Source organism: Acanthochromis polyacanthus, chromosome 3 (assembly GCF_021347895.1).
Source record: "Acanthochromis polyacanthus isolate Apoly-LR-REF ecotype Palm Island chromosome 3, KAUST_Apoly_ChrSc, whole genome shotgun sequence".
NCBI classification, from domain to species: Eukaryota; Metazoa; Chordata; class Actinopteri; family Pomacentridae; genus Acanthochromis; species Acanthochromis polyacanthus.
The window spans coordinates 8698189-8710264 of NC_067115.1; the positions used below are offsets into that span (position 1 = coordinate 8698189).

The following is a 12076-nucleotide window of genomic DNA, read 5'->3' on the forward strand; positions in this document are numbered from 1 at the left end:
CAACACAAAAACATAGAAATACAGTGGTGGAATAAGGTTTCCGGACACCCCATACATTTGTGAAATGCTGCATAAAGAATTAATCCTAAAACTTAAAATGTATTGGTTCCATAAAAATAGCAGATTTGGTAGAATTTTGTTTTGTTAGTTTTTTTTGAAAACCATAAACAAAAAAAAATCTTTTGTATTTGTGTCTGTCTAATGCAGCAACACAAAAAGATTTTTCCACAAATATTTCATGATGATATTTGATATTGTGTAAAATGTTATAAGTTTCGGAAAACTTTTTTCCACCACTGTATCAGAATATATGTGACAACCATAGACTGCATATAATAATAATAATAATAATAATAATAATAATATATATATATATACATACATACATACATACATACATACATACATACATACATACATACATATATTAATTTATATAATATATAACTGTAAATGTAGTTTATGGTGACAACTGTACCCGGGTTCCCCCGCTCTCTCCTGATGTGGTACAGTCCACAATAGTGACGTATGTCCCAAACACGGAAGTAAACGACAGACTGATGCAACCATATGTTTGTATATATCTATGGATGCAACTGCCAAATGAACACACGTGAAAGACAGACAGTTTACTGGACCAAAGTTGATTTTATTTCAGGTTGTAGCGGAAAGGTGAGTTAGAGCAGGTAATAATCAAACCTAAACAGTGTTTATTTGACGTGTTTCCTGCGGAAGGAAGCGTTTGTTAGCTTAGCATACAGTTAGCATCCCTCCGTGGTCAGTTGGTTGCTCCAGAGTTTATTAGTTTGATTTCTCCTGACGGCGTATTTTAACAAAGGAGAAACTAATGAAAATAAAATGGCTTTTGCAAACCTGTTTGCGAATCTGGCTCCTCTCAATGGTGACGTGAAAAGTCCTGGAGAACCAGCCTTCACACACCCGTACGTAACTGCATTTTAAAAAAACAAAACAACTTCAGTTCTGTTTTTATATCACTCTGTTTATTTTATAGGGAAGAGACTGCGAAAAGAACAAGAAGCAAAGCCAGAAAGAGGAAAGCAAAAGAAGAGCAGCCTGGATCTTACATCAAAGTGAGTTTAGCTTGTAAATAAATTCCTTATTTAATGTGTGTATTCATTCATTTTTCATTTTTAGTGGAAAGCAGTCATATCGTTTAATATACACCCGTTGGATCATCAGAAAAGAAATAGTCATTTGTTTTTGCAGGGCTGATATTAATACCAAATATTAGCTAGCGATGAGACTGAGCTGATATACAATGAAATGTCACTGAATTGCCTTTGTTTATTTATGTTTACCTTGAAGCATTCATTTTCCAGTAGTGATAGAATATTGCTTTTGATGTGTAACCTATCACACTATATATATATATATATATATACACACACACACACACACACACACACACACACAGAGAGAGAGAGAGAGTGAGAGAGGCGCAGCTGCTTCAGAGCCAAAACAGTGCATTTTTTCTTGAATCTATTTTTATTGGAAATCAGTTAAAACAGTAAAAATACAGATAGTCTGAAAAATGTTGGCTCCCAAAATCAATCAGACAAATAATCAGTTGATTAACATCCTTCAGAATCTTGTTTCAAAAATCCTCTATTGAAGACAATAGACTAATATTGTTGAGAAAACTTAATGTTCATAGTAGGGATAATATGGATATAATCAGAAGCCCGTACAACCACAGTATAACCACAAACTGAAGGATAAAAAATATAGTTGAATTTGCACCTCTAAAGCAGTTTCAACAAGAATATTATAGCTTCCATGAAAATCAGACTTATTGCATGCACAGGTGGGTGACAAATCAAAGGAAAAACATGAATATGGTGCATTGCATGGTACAGCTAAGTAATTACTAACAAATTATGCTTAGTAGAACATATAAAGAGGCTAAACGGGCCCAGTTAGTTCTCACTGTGTGTCGAGAAAAAGGTTTAAGTGACTTTGGAAGAGGGTTTAGTATTGGGGCACGGATGGCAGGAGCTTCAGTCAAGAACAGTGACCAAAGCACCGTCTGTGTTTAGATGGGAGGTACATCAGTAAATAAGTCATGATGATAAAGAAAAACAGAATAGCAGTTCTTCCTCAGGTAATTGAGAATGCCAACTCAGTAGAGTTCCAGAGACTTGACAAATCAATGCCAAGTCACAATAAATCTCCAACACGTAGTGATCCAACAACTTAATAAGACACTTTCTTTTAATTTGTCACGTGTGTGTGTTCAGTTTTACTGCATTAGTTCCAGCCAGGTCTACCTGCGACTGAATATATATTAAAAATGTATTTTATGTGGTGTATCTGCCCCGTATGATGTTGTTTTTATAGACTTCCCAAGTGAAAAGGTTAAAAGTTTTAAATGTTATATCAAAAACATTATCAGCAGACATCTCTATAAATTTTTGTTTCCCCACAGAAACAACGTTGTGAAGCTCAGACCACCACAACTTATAACTTCAAAGACGATAACATCAAGGCCAGAGGCTATCACACACCAAGTACTGACAGTGCACAGATAGGTAATCACAGTGACAAAGCTGCACACAATATCAGGCACAGCAAAGGTCAAAACTACAAATCTGGACACAACTGTGAAGTGAACAAGCAGAAGCATCAGAAAAAGAAGATGAAGTGGCAGAAAAATCAGCATGAACCTATGGATAAATGGACACATTCAAATAGAGGTGGAAGAGCAATGTCGGGAAAAGGTGAAAGAGGCCATCGAGATATCGAACAGGTAAGAAAGAGTTCAATGTTGTCAGAATGGATTTTATTCACTGTCAGCCTGTTATCTCCTGCAGCTTGATGTGCAACTCAGCCTAGGCATTCACGTCAGTTATTTTACAGATTTGAAAGCCGTGTTTGCTTTAATAAAAAAAATATCCAAGCTTAAATGATCTGTCAGAGCAACAAACTTTAAAAACCAGAAAAAATGCCCAATTTTCAATGTTATAACAATCCAAAAACCAATCCTGCGTTACATACAGTTCCGTCAGGAAAATCAACAAAATCAAAGATTAAAATTGTCATATTTCATCAAAAACACTTTGGTCTACATGTTTAATTTGTCAAAAATGAACCATTTGCACCAAATTTCATTAACTGCAAAGAAATTCTGTACTTTTCTGAGAAGACATGATTCACTCAGCTGGCACCAACAATAACATGACAAAAATTCAGGAAATTTTTTGGCTGATATGCAGAGGAGACAAATGTTAAAACAAAGGAGAGAGATGGCAAGCGAAGTTAAGTGACATACTTGTTCATTAAAATAAATTTTACATAGCTTAAGAACCGTACACATAAGAGCGAGTTGTTGGAAGATACAGTCAGCATGGCAAAATATCTTTCTAGATTTGCAGAATAGTGTAAAAATAGGTAGTTGTTTCTAACAAAATGTCTGTGTACCACTAAGAATTCTGTGTTCTCTTTGGATATTAAGATGAGGCCACCAAGGTTCATGACGCAAGAGTTCAAGGACCAGAATGTTTTGACGGTGGACGGACGGTTAATTTGCCGACATTTCCTTTACGGGCGCTGCATCAAGGCAGGTTACACCACAGATTTACTTTACTTGCAGGACTGAAAAACCTCCTTTGTCTGACTGCAGCGTCCTTAACCTTGGTTTCTTCACAGGGTGACAGCTGCCAACTGGAGCATGTTCAGGGTTACAACGATCTCATCAAGTCAGCCTGCAAGTTTTACATCCAGGGATTTTGCACAAAAGGGGAGAGCTGCCCATACATGCACAATATCCTTTGGTTCAACAGTAATCTCTGTCTTACTATCATGAACTCATTGTGCTGCTGATTCTTGGAACCTGGGGGATGATTAGTATCTGGTGTTTCCTTGACTAAACTGCACAGTCCTTCCCTTGCAAGTTTTTCCATACAAAAGGAAAGTGTTTCCAAGGAGCAGATTGCAAGTTTTCCCATGAACCACTAAATAACGTCACTAACCGACTGTTGGAGGAGGTGCGTATGGAAAAGTCTATTCATGCCAAATGTTCTAAAAATGTTTCACATGCATCGCTGCAGATGTGGGTTCTATCTTCTCACTGCAGGCATTAAAACGGGACAGTGACCTCTCTGAACTTACAAAGAAAGGTGAACAGGAGTCATCAGGAGAGCAGCCGAACACACCCGAGTCGGAAATTACTGAAGCAACTGAAACCCCTGATCTCCTCACACAGCCACTCAGGTAAAAACCTAAAGCGTTCACACTGTGTTGTTGCTCTTCTTCTGCTGTCCTTGCATACAAGGTGTGATCAAAAAGTCTTTGATTCTAAAAATAAAAAAAATAAAAAACAGATTTAAATTTGGCCACCATCCCTTCTGAAAATAGTTCCTTATGCAGCAATATTCTGCTCCCAGTGCTCCTGTGACACTTGTACGACTGGAAGTTCTGTTGTGTAAACACGTCGAACACCATCTGCCATGAATCTTCTAAACTCTTAACATGGCTACCCTTCAGCTTGAATTTCATTTTTGGGAAGAGGTAGAAGCTACAAGGAGACGGATGTAGTGAGTGGAGTGGAAGGAGAGTGACTATTGTGTTGTTATGGCACCCACATGCCATTGCTGCACAGTTTAGGTTATTTGCGCCAGATGTTTTCTCTCAAGTTTCTCAGTGCATACTCCTGCTTTTCCTAACCTCATGCCTCCTTGTCTTGTTTTGGTAACTAAAACTTTTCCACTGTAAAAACTGCTGTTTCTTGTCTTGTGGACAGCTGTAGACCCACCTCTTGTCACCACTGAGGACCCTTCACACGAAGGTTGGATCATCCTGGCTAGGGATATCTCTATTCAGTCAAGGTTTTTTTTTTTTAAACTGATTGGTATTGGCATGAACTTAAGCAGATCCTTTATTCATGATGACTATCAAACGGGTGGCACACTGGAGACTTGTCCTGTGCTTATGTTGCCCTTTTAATCTCAGACACATGATACAAGAACACTACCGTGGTTGATTTCAGCTTTATTTAAAACTCTTGGAGGTAATTAAGCATCACAGAAGTCTTGGTGCTCCTTTACTAGCTAAATCCCCACAATGCTCTTCTGCCTGTCAACACAGAACTGCCCACTTCCCCTGGTCGCTACAGTATTAAACAAGAAAAGGCTCCACTTGGTGGCGCAACCAAGTACTGCAGCCGATCTACAGTACTTGGGCAGCGTTGCTAATCACTGTTTTCCTTTTTACTTTAAGTATCTGCTATAGCTGCCCTCATAAAGTATTTCTTTGTCATAATATTGCACTCAAAGCTTTGCCCAATACAGTCTGTAGTGCTAAATGAACTGTTTGTGCACCCTTAGCATCTTAATCAATCAATCAATCTTTATTTATAGAGCACTTTTCATACATTAGGAATGCAGCACAAAGTCCTTTACATAGAATAAAATGCACAGAGAATGAAACACACACACGCAGACACACATGCACACACACGCACGCGCTTACCCGAAGAGCCCACCCCCATTCCCACCCCCTCAAGCTTGTTTTTGAAGTTAGTGTTATTTAGACAAATGGTGTTGGGTATCTGTAGGTTAGTGGACAAGTTGCTAACATGCAGCTATCGGTGGTTGTAAAAATGCATGACCACAAACAGTCCCAGAACTTTTTGATCACACTTCATGAGCATCTATCTATTAATTAATCCAGACATTTGTGACTAATTTTCGAATGCTTTGTTTCTCAGGCCTAACTTTTACCACAGCAGAGATGCTGCAAAGGAAACCTTGTTGTGTACCACAGGAGAACAGTCTGACGTCACAGTCGAAGTTTTCCTTCCACACGCATCAGACGCCGCCCCACCTCAGAGCCCTCCATCAACCAGCAATAAAGAGCCGGTCTGTTATTCAGTGGAAGCTGTTCTTGGACCTCAGCTGTCCAGACCATTCCCTCGTTTCTCTACTGCTCCTGGAAGTCAAGGATCTACATCTCTCTCTGTCCCGAGGACGTCTTCCGATGCCACTTTGGACACCACAAACCCAAGTGAAGCCCCATACTCTGTGGATGCTGTCCTCAAGTCATTTAAATCAGTGGAAAAGTCACCCTTTGGCCAAACATCAACCACTACAACTGTAAAAACTGTATCCTATACACCAAAAACTGACTGTGAAAGAAGCACCGATCCTCTGCTGAACTCACAACATGAGAAGATTTTGTTAAATACCAGAGATGAAGCAAACAAGTCCCAGCAAAAAATGTTCAAACATCGACCATCTGTCCAAATGCATACCGGCCTGATCTCAAAAACCTGCCATGACCTTTTGCTCACCACTGAGGATCATAAAAATCAATGTGGAAATGCTGCAGAGTTCATAAAAACTGCTCAAAGAACTTCTAATGAAGTCAAACTGGAGTTGTTGGGTTCTCCTGTCACTCAAGCAGAAAAGTCTGCTTCCTCCCAAAGTAAAGGAGATATGAAAGATAGTCTGACATGTCCTCCTGCACAGCTGAAGCCACATCTCTCTGGTCTGACATCTGATTTACAATCTTCAACTAAGCCTTTTTCTCCCTCTGCAGGTTTCTCAGAGTTTAAAGGTAGCGCTAAGGTTCAACCTGTTTCTTGTTTTGATACAAAAAGTGATTCTTCAGACTCTCCCAGTCATCATTTTGCTGCAAAACAAGGCCCTGAATGTGGCCTTAAACTTGGTACACTGCAGCTTTATTCTGCTAAAATGTCCCCAGAGCGCAGCAATGAAATGACAGTTGGATGTAAGAAGAATCAGAAAAAGCCTTTTCATAGCCTTTTTGCAAACCCAATATCCGACAGCGTGATGTCAGCTCATTCTCAAGGCTTTATTCAGACTCCACGCTGTGCAGATTTCACAAGTAAAGATCTTAAAACTGCAGTTGAACCTGACAAACCTCCATCCAAGTCCTTCCTCAGCCTTTTCGCAGTGCCGCTCATTGACACAGCTGCTTCGGCTCCATGTTCGCGGTCTCAAGCTGATGATTCAAAGACTCCTCGCTGTAGACAAAAATTAGTTGATGATGCATTTCATTTATCCAAACGACGAGCGTCATCTCCGTGTGTGGCTGGAACTGATGCTACACAAACTCCTCACAGGCCGACGTCTCCTAACTTCTCCGCTAGTTCAAAAACGGAGTCTGCAAGTCAGCCAGTGAATCCTGTTTGTAGGCTCATGTCTGATTCCCTCGGTGAGATTCCCACCAGTCCTGCTCCTCTCAGTCTAAATCCATCCATAGCTTCAGCTCAGCAACTGCTTCCCGACATCTCATCCCCCAGAGGTGAGGCTGGCTGCACATATGCAAGAAAATTAGTGTGGAATTTGTGTTGCAGAAATCTGTTGTTAATGTTTTTTTTTGTCATTTTATGGACTGCAGATTCAGTTCTGAAAAGCCTCTTTCTGAGTCTGAGTCCATATCAAGAGGACAGACTGCAGCGGGACAGTATTCAGATCAGTCGTCCTACAGGTAAGCTGTTTATTCACTCCTGCTAAAGACATTTAGATTTATTGAACTCTAAGCAGTTTCTGGAAATTTGATTTGCTCCTGTCTCATTTTTGCTCACTGTGGTCCTATTTTTCATTGCAATATGAAGTCCTGCACCTCTATGGAAACAGCATCATGAAGTGACATATCATTAAAAAAAGAATTTGAATGAAATTTTATTTTGCAAAATTTGAAAAAACATGGAATGAACAATTTTTCAAGTTCCCACAGGCGTCATCAATATTTGGAAAAAACACAATGACTGTACGTGATACAGAAATTGTACTACTTACATTTTTAATTTCTTTTAATACATTTCTCTTCTTTGCTCTAAGCACAGCCTGCAGTTCAGCTGAAAAGTCCCCACATTTTTGCAACATGACTATTGGTCACAGCTGAGTCACTAATGGCATCACGGTTGCAGAATTGTTTTGTTTATTTTTTACGGAATGAATTTTCACTTGTTAAATGTAATTTCATTTTGCTGAAGTTTTAGTTCAGATCTGATAAATGGTGTAATTGGGGCCTTTCGTACCTGGAGTTGGATTTGTTAGTAATCCCTACAGAGCTGTGCAAGACTTTGACTCAAATGAGGAAGTGTAAAATGATGGGGAGCTTATGGATCAGGACAAAAATGGATGTTTTGTGTCCTCCTGTTTGTTTCAGACTGAGAAAGCAGCCACAACAGAGCAGCAGTTCTGCTTTTAGACTCTCCAAAACTCCAGGTGTGACTGAACCTCAAGTGAGAAACTGACACACGTTCAAACATGTGATGCCGCTGCAGCATCAAATCCGACTGATGCTCAGCTCAGAGATGGTAAACGGCACCGTGTGAAACCACTCAACGACCTTTTTAAGGCGCCACTTTTTTTCCATATGTGACATTGTTAACTACTGTGTGAAATGGCAATAACAATCCTCACACTTTTTTGCACCTGAAGCTTTGACTAAAACAGCTCAAAAACAGTTTATTAATGTATGTATATAATTTACCAGTTAATGTATGGAGTCATAGGAGTGCCACAATAAAATATAAATCTGTTAAAAATAAGGAATTAATGTGTAAATATAAAGAGGAATAAATAAATAAAAAGGAAATTTTTGTCTTTCATTTTCTCTTCTCTTTTTTCCCTTTCATTTTTCCATTTTGTCATTGTCTTTTCCATTTTGCATTTGCTTTTACTTGATGGACTGAGGTGTCAATCAAACGGCTCTGGGCAGGGCTTTCTGTCCAGAGTGGGTAGTTAAATACCATAGATTATATATAGGATTTTAATACCATAGATAATAATATAGTATATCTATGGTTAGTACCTGAGCACAGGATTTGAAATCCTGTGATTTTTGGTGCAGAGCTGAAGAGGAGATTCTGTAAGCCACTTATACTGTATAATCTCCTGTTTAGCTGTGCACCAAAAAAAAACTTCTTGTTTCTTTCATATTTATATCTATAGATGACTCATGTTTTATGAAAATATACATTGAGAGGATATGGACAGGTACAGAAATGTGAAACAGATGAAATACTACTGGGGTCCTCTTTGTGCTCTGTAAACACAGCCTGCAGTTAATTACAGCTGAGTCACTAATGGCTTCACAGCTGCACCAATAATAGGAAAATAGAGACCAGTCTTTAACAATGTGGCCAAATGTATGTTTACAAGCAGTAACAGAAGTCGCAAGCTAAAACTGACGGAGTGAGATTTCACAGACTTGCAGAAAGAAATAAGGAAAATTTCACTAATAATTTTGATACTAATACAATGATTAAAATATATTTAGAAATGCAATTTTATTGGCTTGTGACTGCTCTTAATGGGCCTAATATTTCATTTTATTTAGATTTTTTTGAAATTGATGTTACAAGTTGACTTCATCTTTTACCTATTTTATGCATATTATTATTTAGTTCCTTTTTTACCATTTTTAACCGTATGAATTTTGTTTTAAGGTTGATTTACAACTAGTTGAAAATCGTGTCATTCTGCACATAAGACAATTCTTTTACTTCACAAAATTTAGTTCTATTTTTAATGTGATATTTGTATCCTGTGATTTTGCATTCGTCTTTGTTTGCCACATATGAGACAGTAGAGGTGACTTGGGGTTCTCACAGATTTCTGACAAGTTCTTCATTTTCACACTAAACTTTTTACACAGCGGTTCCTTTTACTTTGCATAAATGTTTCCCACAATATGTATAAGAAAGAGATAATTTTAAAATTTAAATTATAAATTCATTTAAAAATCATACAGAAAATGTAAATTACTCAGCTACAGACATATTTCATGCGAAGAACACACTCAAAAATTACTCTAATACAGATTTTTTAATCAGTCTATCATTTTTTGCAAGCTTTGTTTTGATAGTGTTAAAATAACTGTTCTCTGTATGCTTTTATTTTGAAGGCGTATTTTATTTTATTGAGCTGAAGAAAGTTGTTTCTTATTTCTGTACTAATCTGTACTGTGTATGTTTGTTTTTTCAGGTGTTAAACGTGTGTGTATGTATATATATATATATATATATATATATATGAAGATTTTAAAAATAAAATCTTGGTGTCAAATTTGAGGACAACACAAACTCCCGCATCAAAGTTGGCAGAAATGCCCTTCATGTTACGGATTCAATGAGGCTCAGATCCAGGAATGAGAAGGAGGATGAATGAATGCACAAAAGGTTTATTTACAGAACGGAAAAATTACAAACACATTACCAGAACTTAGCTGAATTCAAGTGTCAAGAATCAAATTAACTCAAGGTGTCCCCTAGACTGCTGGTGGGGAATAGTAAGCAGGAAAATCCACTAACCCACGATAGGTAACACCTAGGTAGGGAACTGAACCAAAATACAAAAACCTAAAGGCTGCGACCCCGATATCGAAATAACTATAACGATACCAAAAGGAAACCAAGTAGGTTCAAACACTCGTCTAGAGACTCAATATACACTAAATTCTACAATGAAGAATAATCAGTGTAGTGGCACAAACTGAGTCCCAGAAACAATTACAAACTATGCAATGACTGTTCTACAAAAGCATGGATGAACATGAACTAACGAAAAGCTCACTAGTCTGGAATGCTCGTGCAGTGACTTAGCTGAGGTGGCAAGAGGGTTAGTGGATGGTGTGGGGGGGGGGGGGGGGGATCAGGTGTTCTGTGGTTGAGGTTTGGAGGTGGAACAGTTGTCCAGCAGATGGAAGGGAAGGCCTGGAGGTTTTCAGGAAGAATCAATGGGAAATACATGAAGGCCAGGCTTGTGGAGATCCAGGTGTGTCGGAAGGTGGTGGCACAGATAGGACGGGATCCAGACTAGGAGGAAACACAAGACAGGTTACCAAGAGTTGGAAGAAAACAGAGGCTGGAGTGAAACAGTGCAAAGACTGCCGATGGATCTTTCTGTTGCTGATTAGTGATTGTGATCACCTGCCGCCACAGCCACTGCCATGCACACCTGGAAACCGAAGGGGGCAGTGTAGATTAGAAAAATAAACTCCCGGAATATGGTCAAAGTAATGATTAACAATACAGTTATTACATTTAATGTCCCAGCAGTTGGACTGAAAGAACCTTGTAGATCGTTTCCCCACTGTTAGTGTCTTTACCTCCAATCGGATACAGCAGGCTGAGACCGCAATGTGGGGGCACACACCCCATGTCTGCATGGGCCCGGACGTGTGCGTCCACGACATATCTGGTGGTCATCGTGGGAACCAAATATGTAATATGAGATGGCAAGTGGATTCAATAACTCCGCTACACAAGCACTGAAAGACAGAAAGGCCTGTAGTCACTTTAGCTTGAGGGGAGAGGATTTTATTCTTCAGCTTATCTGTGCTGTAATTTAAATGTAATAACTGCAGTGTTCATCATTACTTTGATCATATTCTGGGAGTTTAATTTTCCAATCTACACTGCAGGAATATGTACTGCATTATGTGAATCAGTCATTAAACAATGTTAATGACTAGAGAGTAGATTTACTGTTTTCTCCAGATACTCAGCAGATATTCAGGACTACTGACAACACAGAACCTTAACCTTACTGTTTTAATCACATTTAGGTTTTCTAAGTGTTACATTAATGTGGATCAGTGTCTCCACTGACAGTTTTAGTAACTAAATGCACCACAGTACAGTAACACAACACACTTCAGCTGTTAACATGAAACTCAATATAAACATCGTTAGCTTAATGCTACGTTAGCTTTAATCAGGCTACGACTGAACAGCTAGCTCTATTAGCACCGCTAATTCACATTAAAGCTAATATTCACTGGATGCTAACTCTCTTCTTTGGTCAAGACAGAGAAAAAAAACTCCATCGACATCTGGAGTGCATGGCACACATTATATCTGGCACTACAGGTGTACATAAAGTGCATTAAAACCAGCACCAATAAGAAAATAAACATTAACTTACTGAACTATCAGAGTCCTTTCAGTGTCTGATGGAATCAGCCTAAGTGCCACGGTGACGTCACTTTACTTCAGCCGTGCTAGGAGCTGGCATCAGGCAGGAATCCTGTGATCAGGTGTTCACGACTCACCTGGATAGAAAGCCCCGCCCAGAGTCATTTG

At 38.8% G+C, this 12076-nt stretch overlaps 1 protein-coding gene across 1 annotated transcript; it reads left to right on the forward strand.

Annotated features, from left to right (window-relative positions):
• Positions 1–476: 476 nt before the first annotated feature.
• Positions 477–8599, forward strand: LOC110950642 (uncharacterized). Its single transcript, XM_022193346.2, has 10 exons — positions 477–941; positions 1013–1091; positions 2447–2767; positions 3473–3577; positions 3667–3781; positions 3895–4004; positions 4094–4230; positions 5726–7284; positions 7381–7470; positions 8155–8599. The coding sequence occupies exons 1-10, from the start codon at positions 859–861 to the stop codon at positions 8157–8159; spliced, it is 2604 nt and encodes an 867-aa protein (XP_022049038.2). The 5' UTR covers positions 477–858; the 3' UTR covers positions 8160–8599.
• Positions 8600–12076: the final 3477 nt, after the last annotated feature.

Coding starts and splice junctions, on each gene's coding strand:
- LOC110950642 (XM_022193346.2), top strand. CDS start 859: ATGGCTTTTGCAAACCTGTTTGCGAATCTGGCTCCTCTCAATGGTGAC. Junction 942..1,012: donor GAACCAGCCTTCACACACCC/GTACGTAACTGC, acceptor TTTATTTTATAG/GGAAGAGACTGCGAAAAGAA. Junction 4,231..5,725: donor CTCCTCACACAGCCACTCAG/GTAAAAACCTAA, acceptor TTTGTTTCTCAG/GCCTAACTTTTACCACAGCA.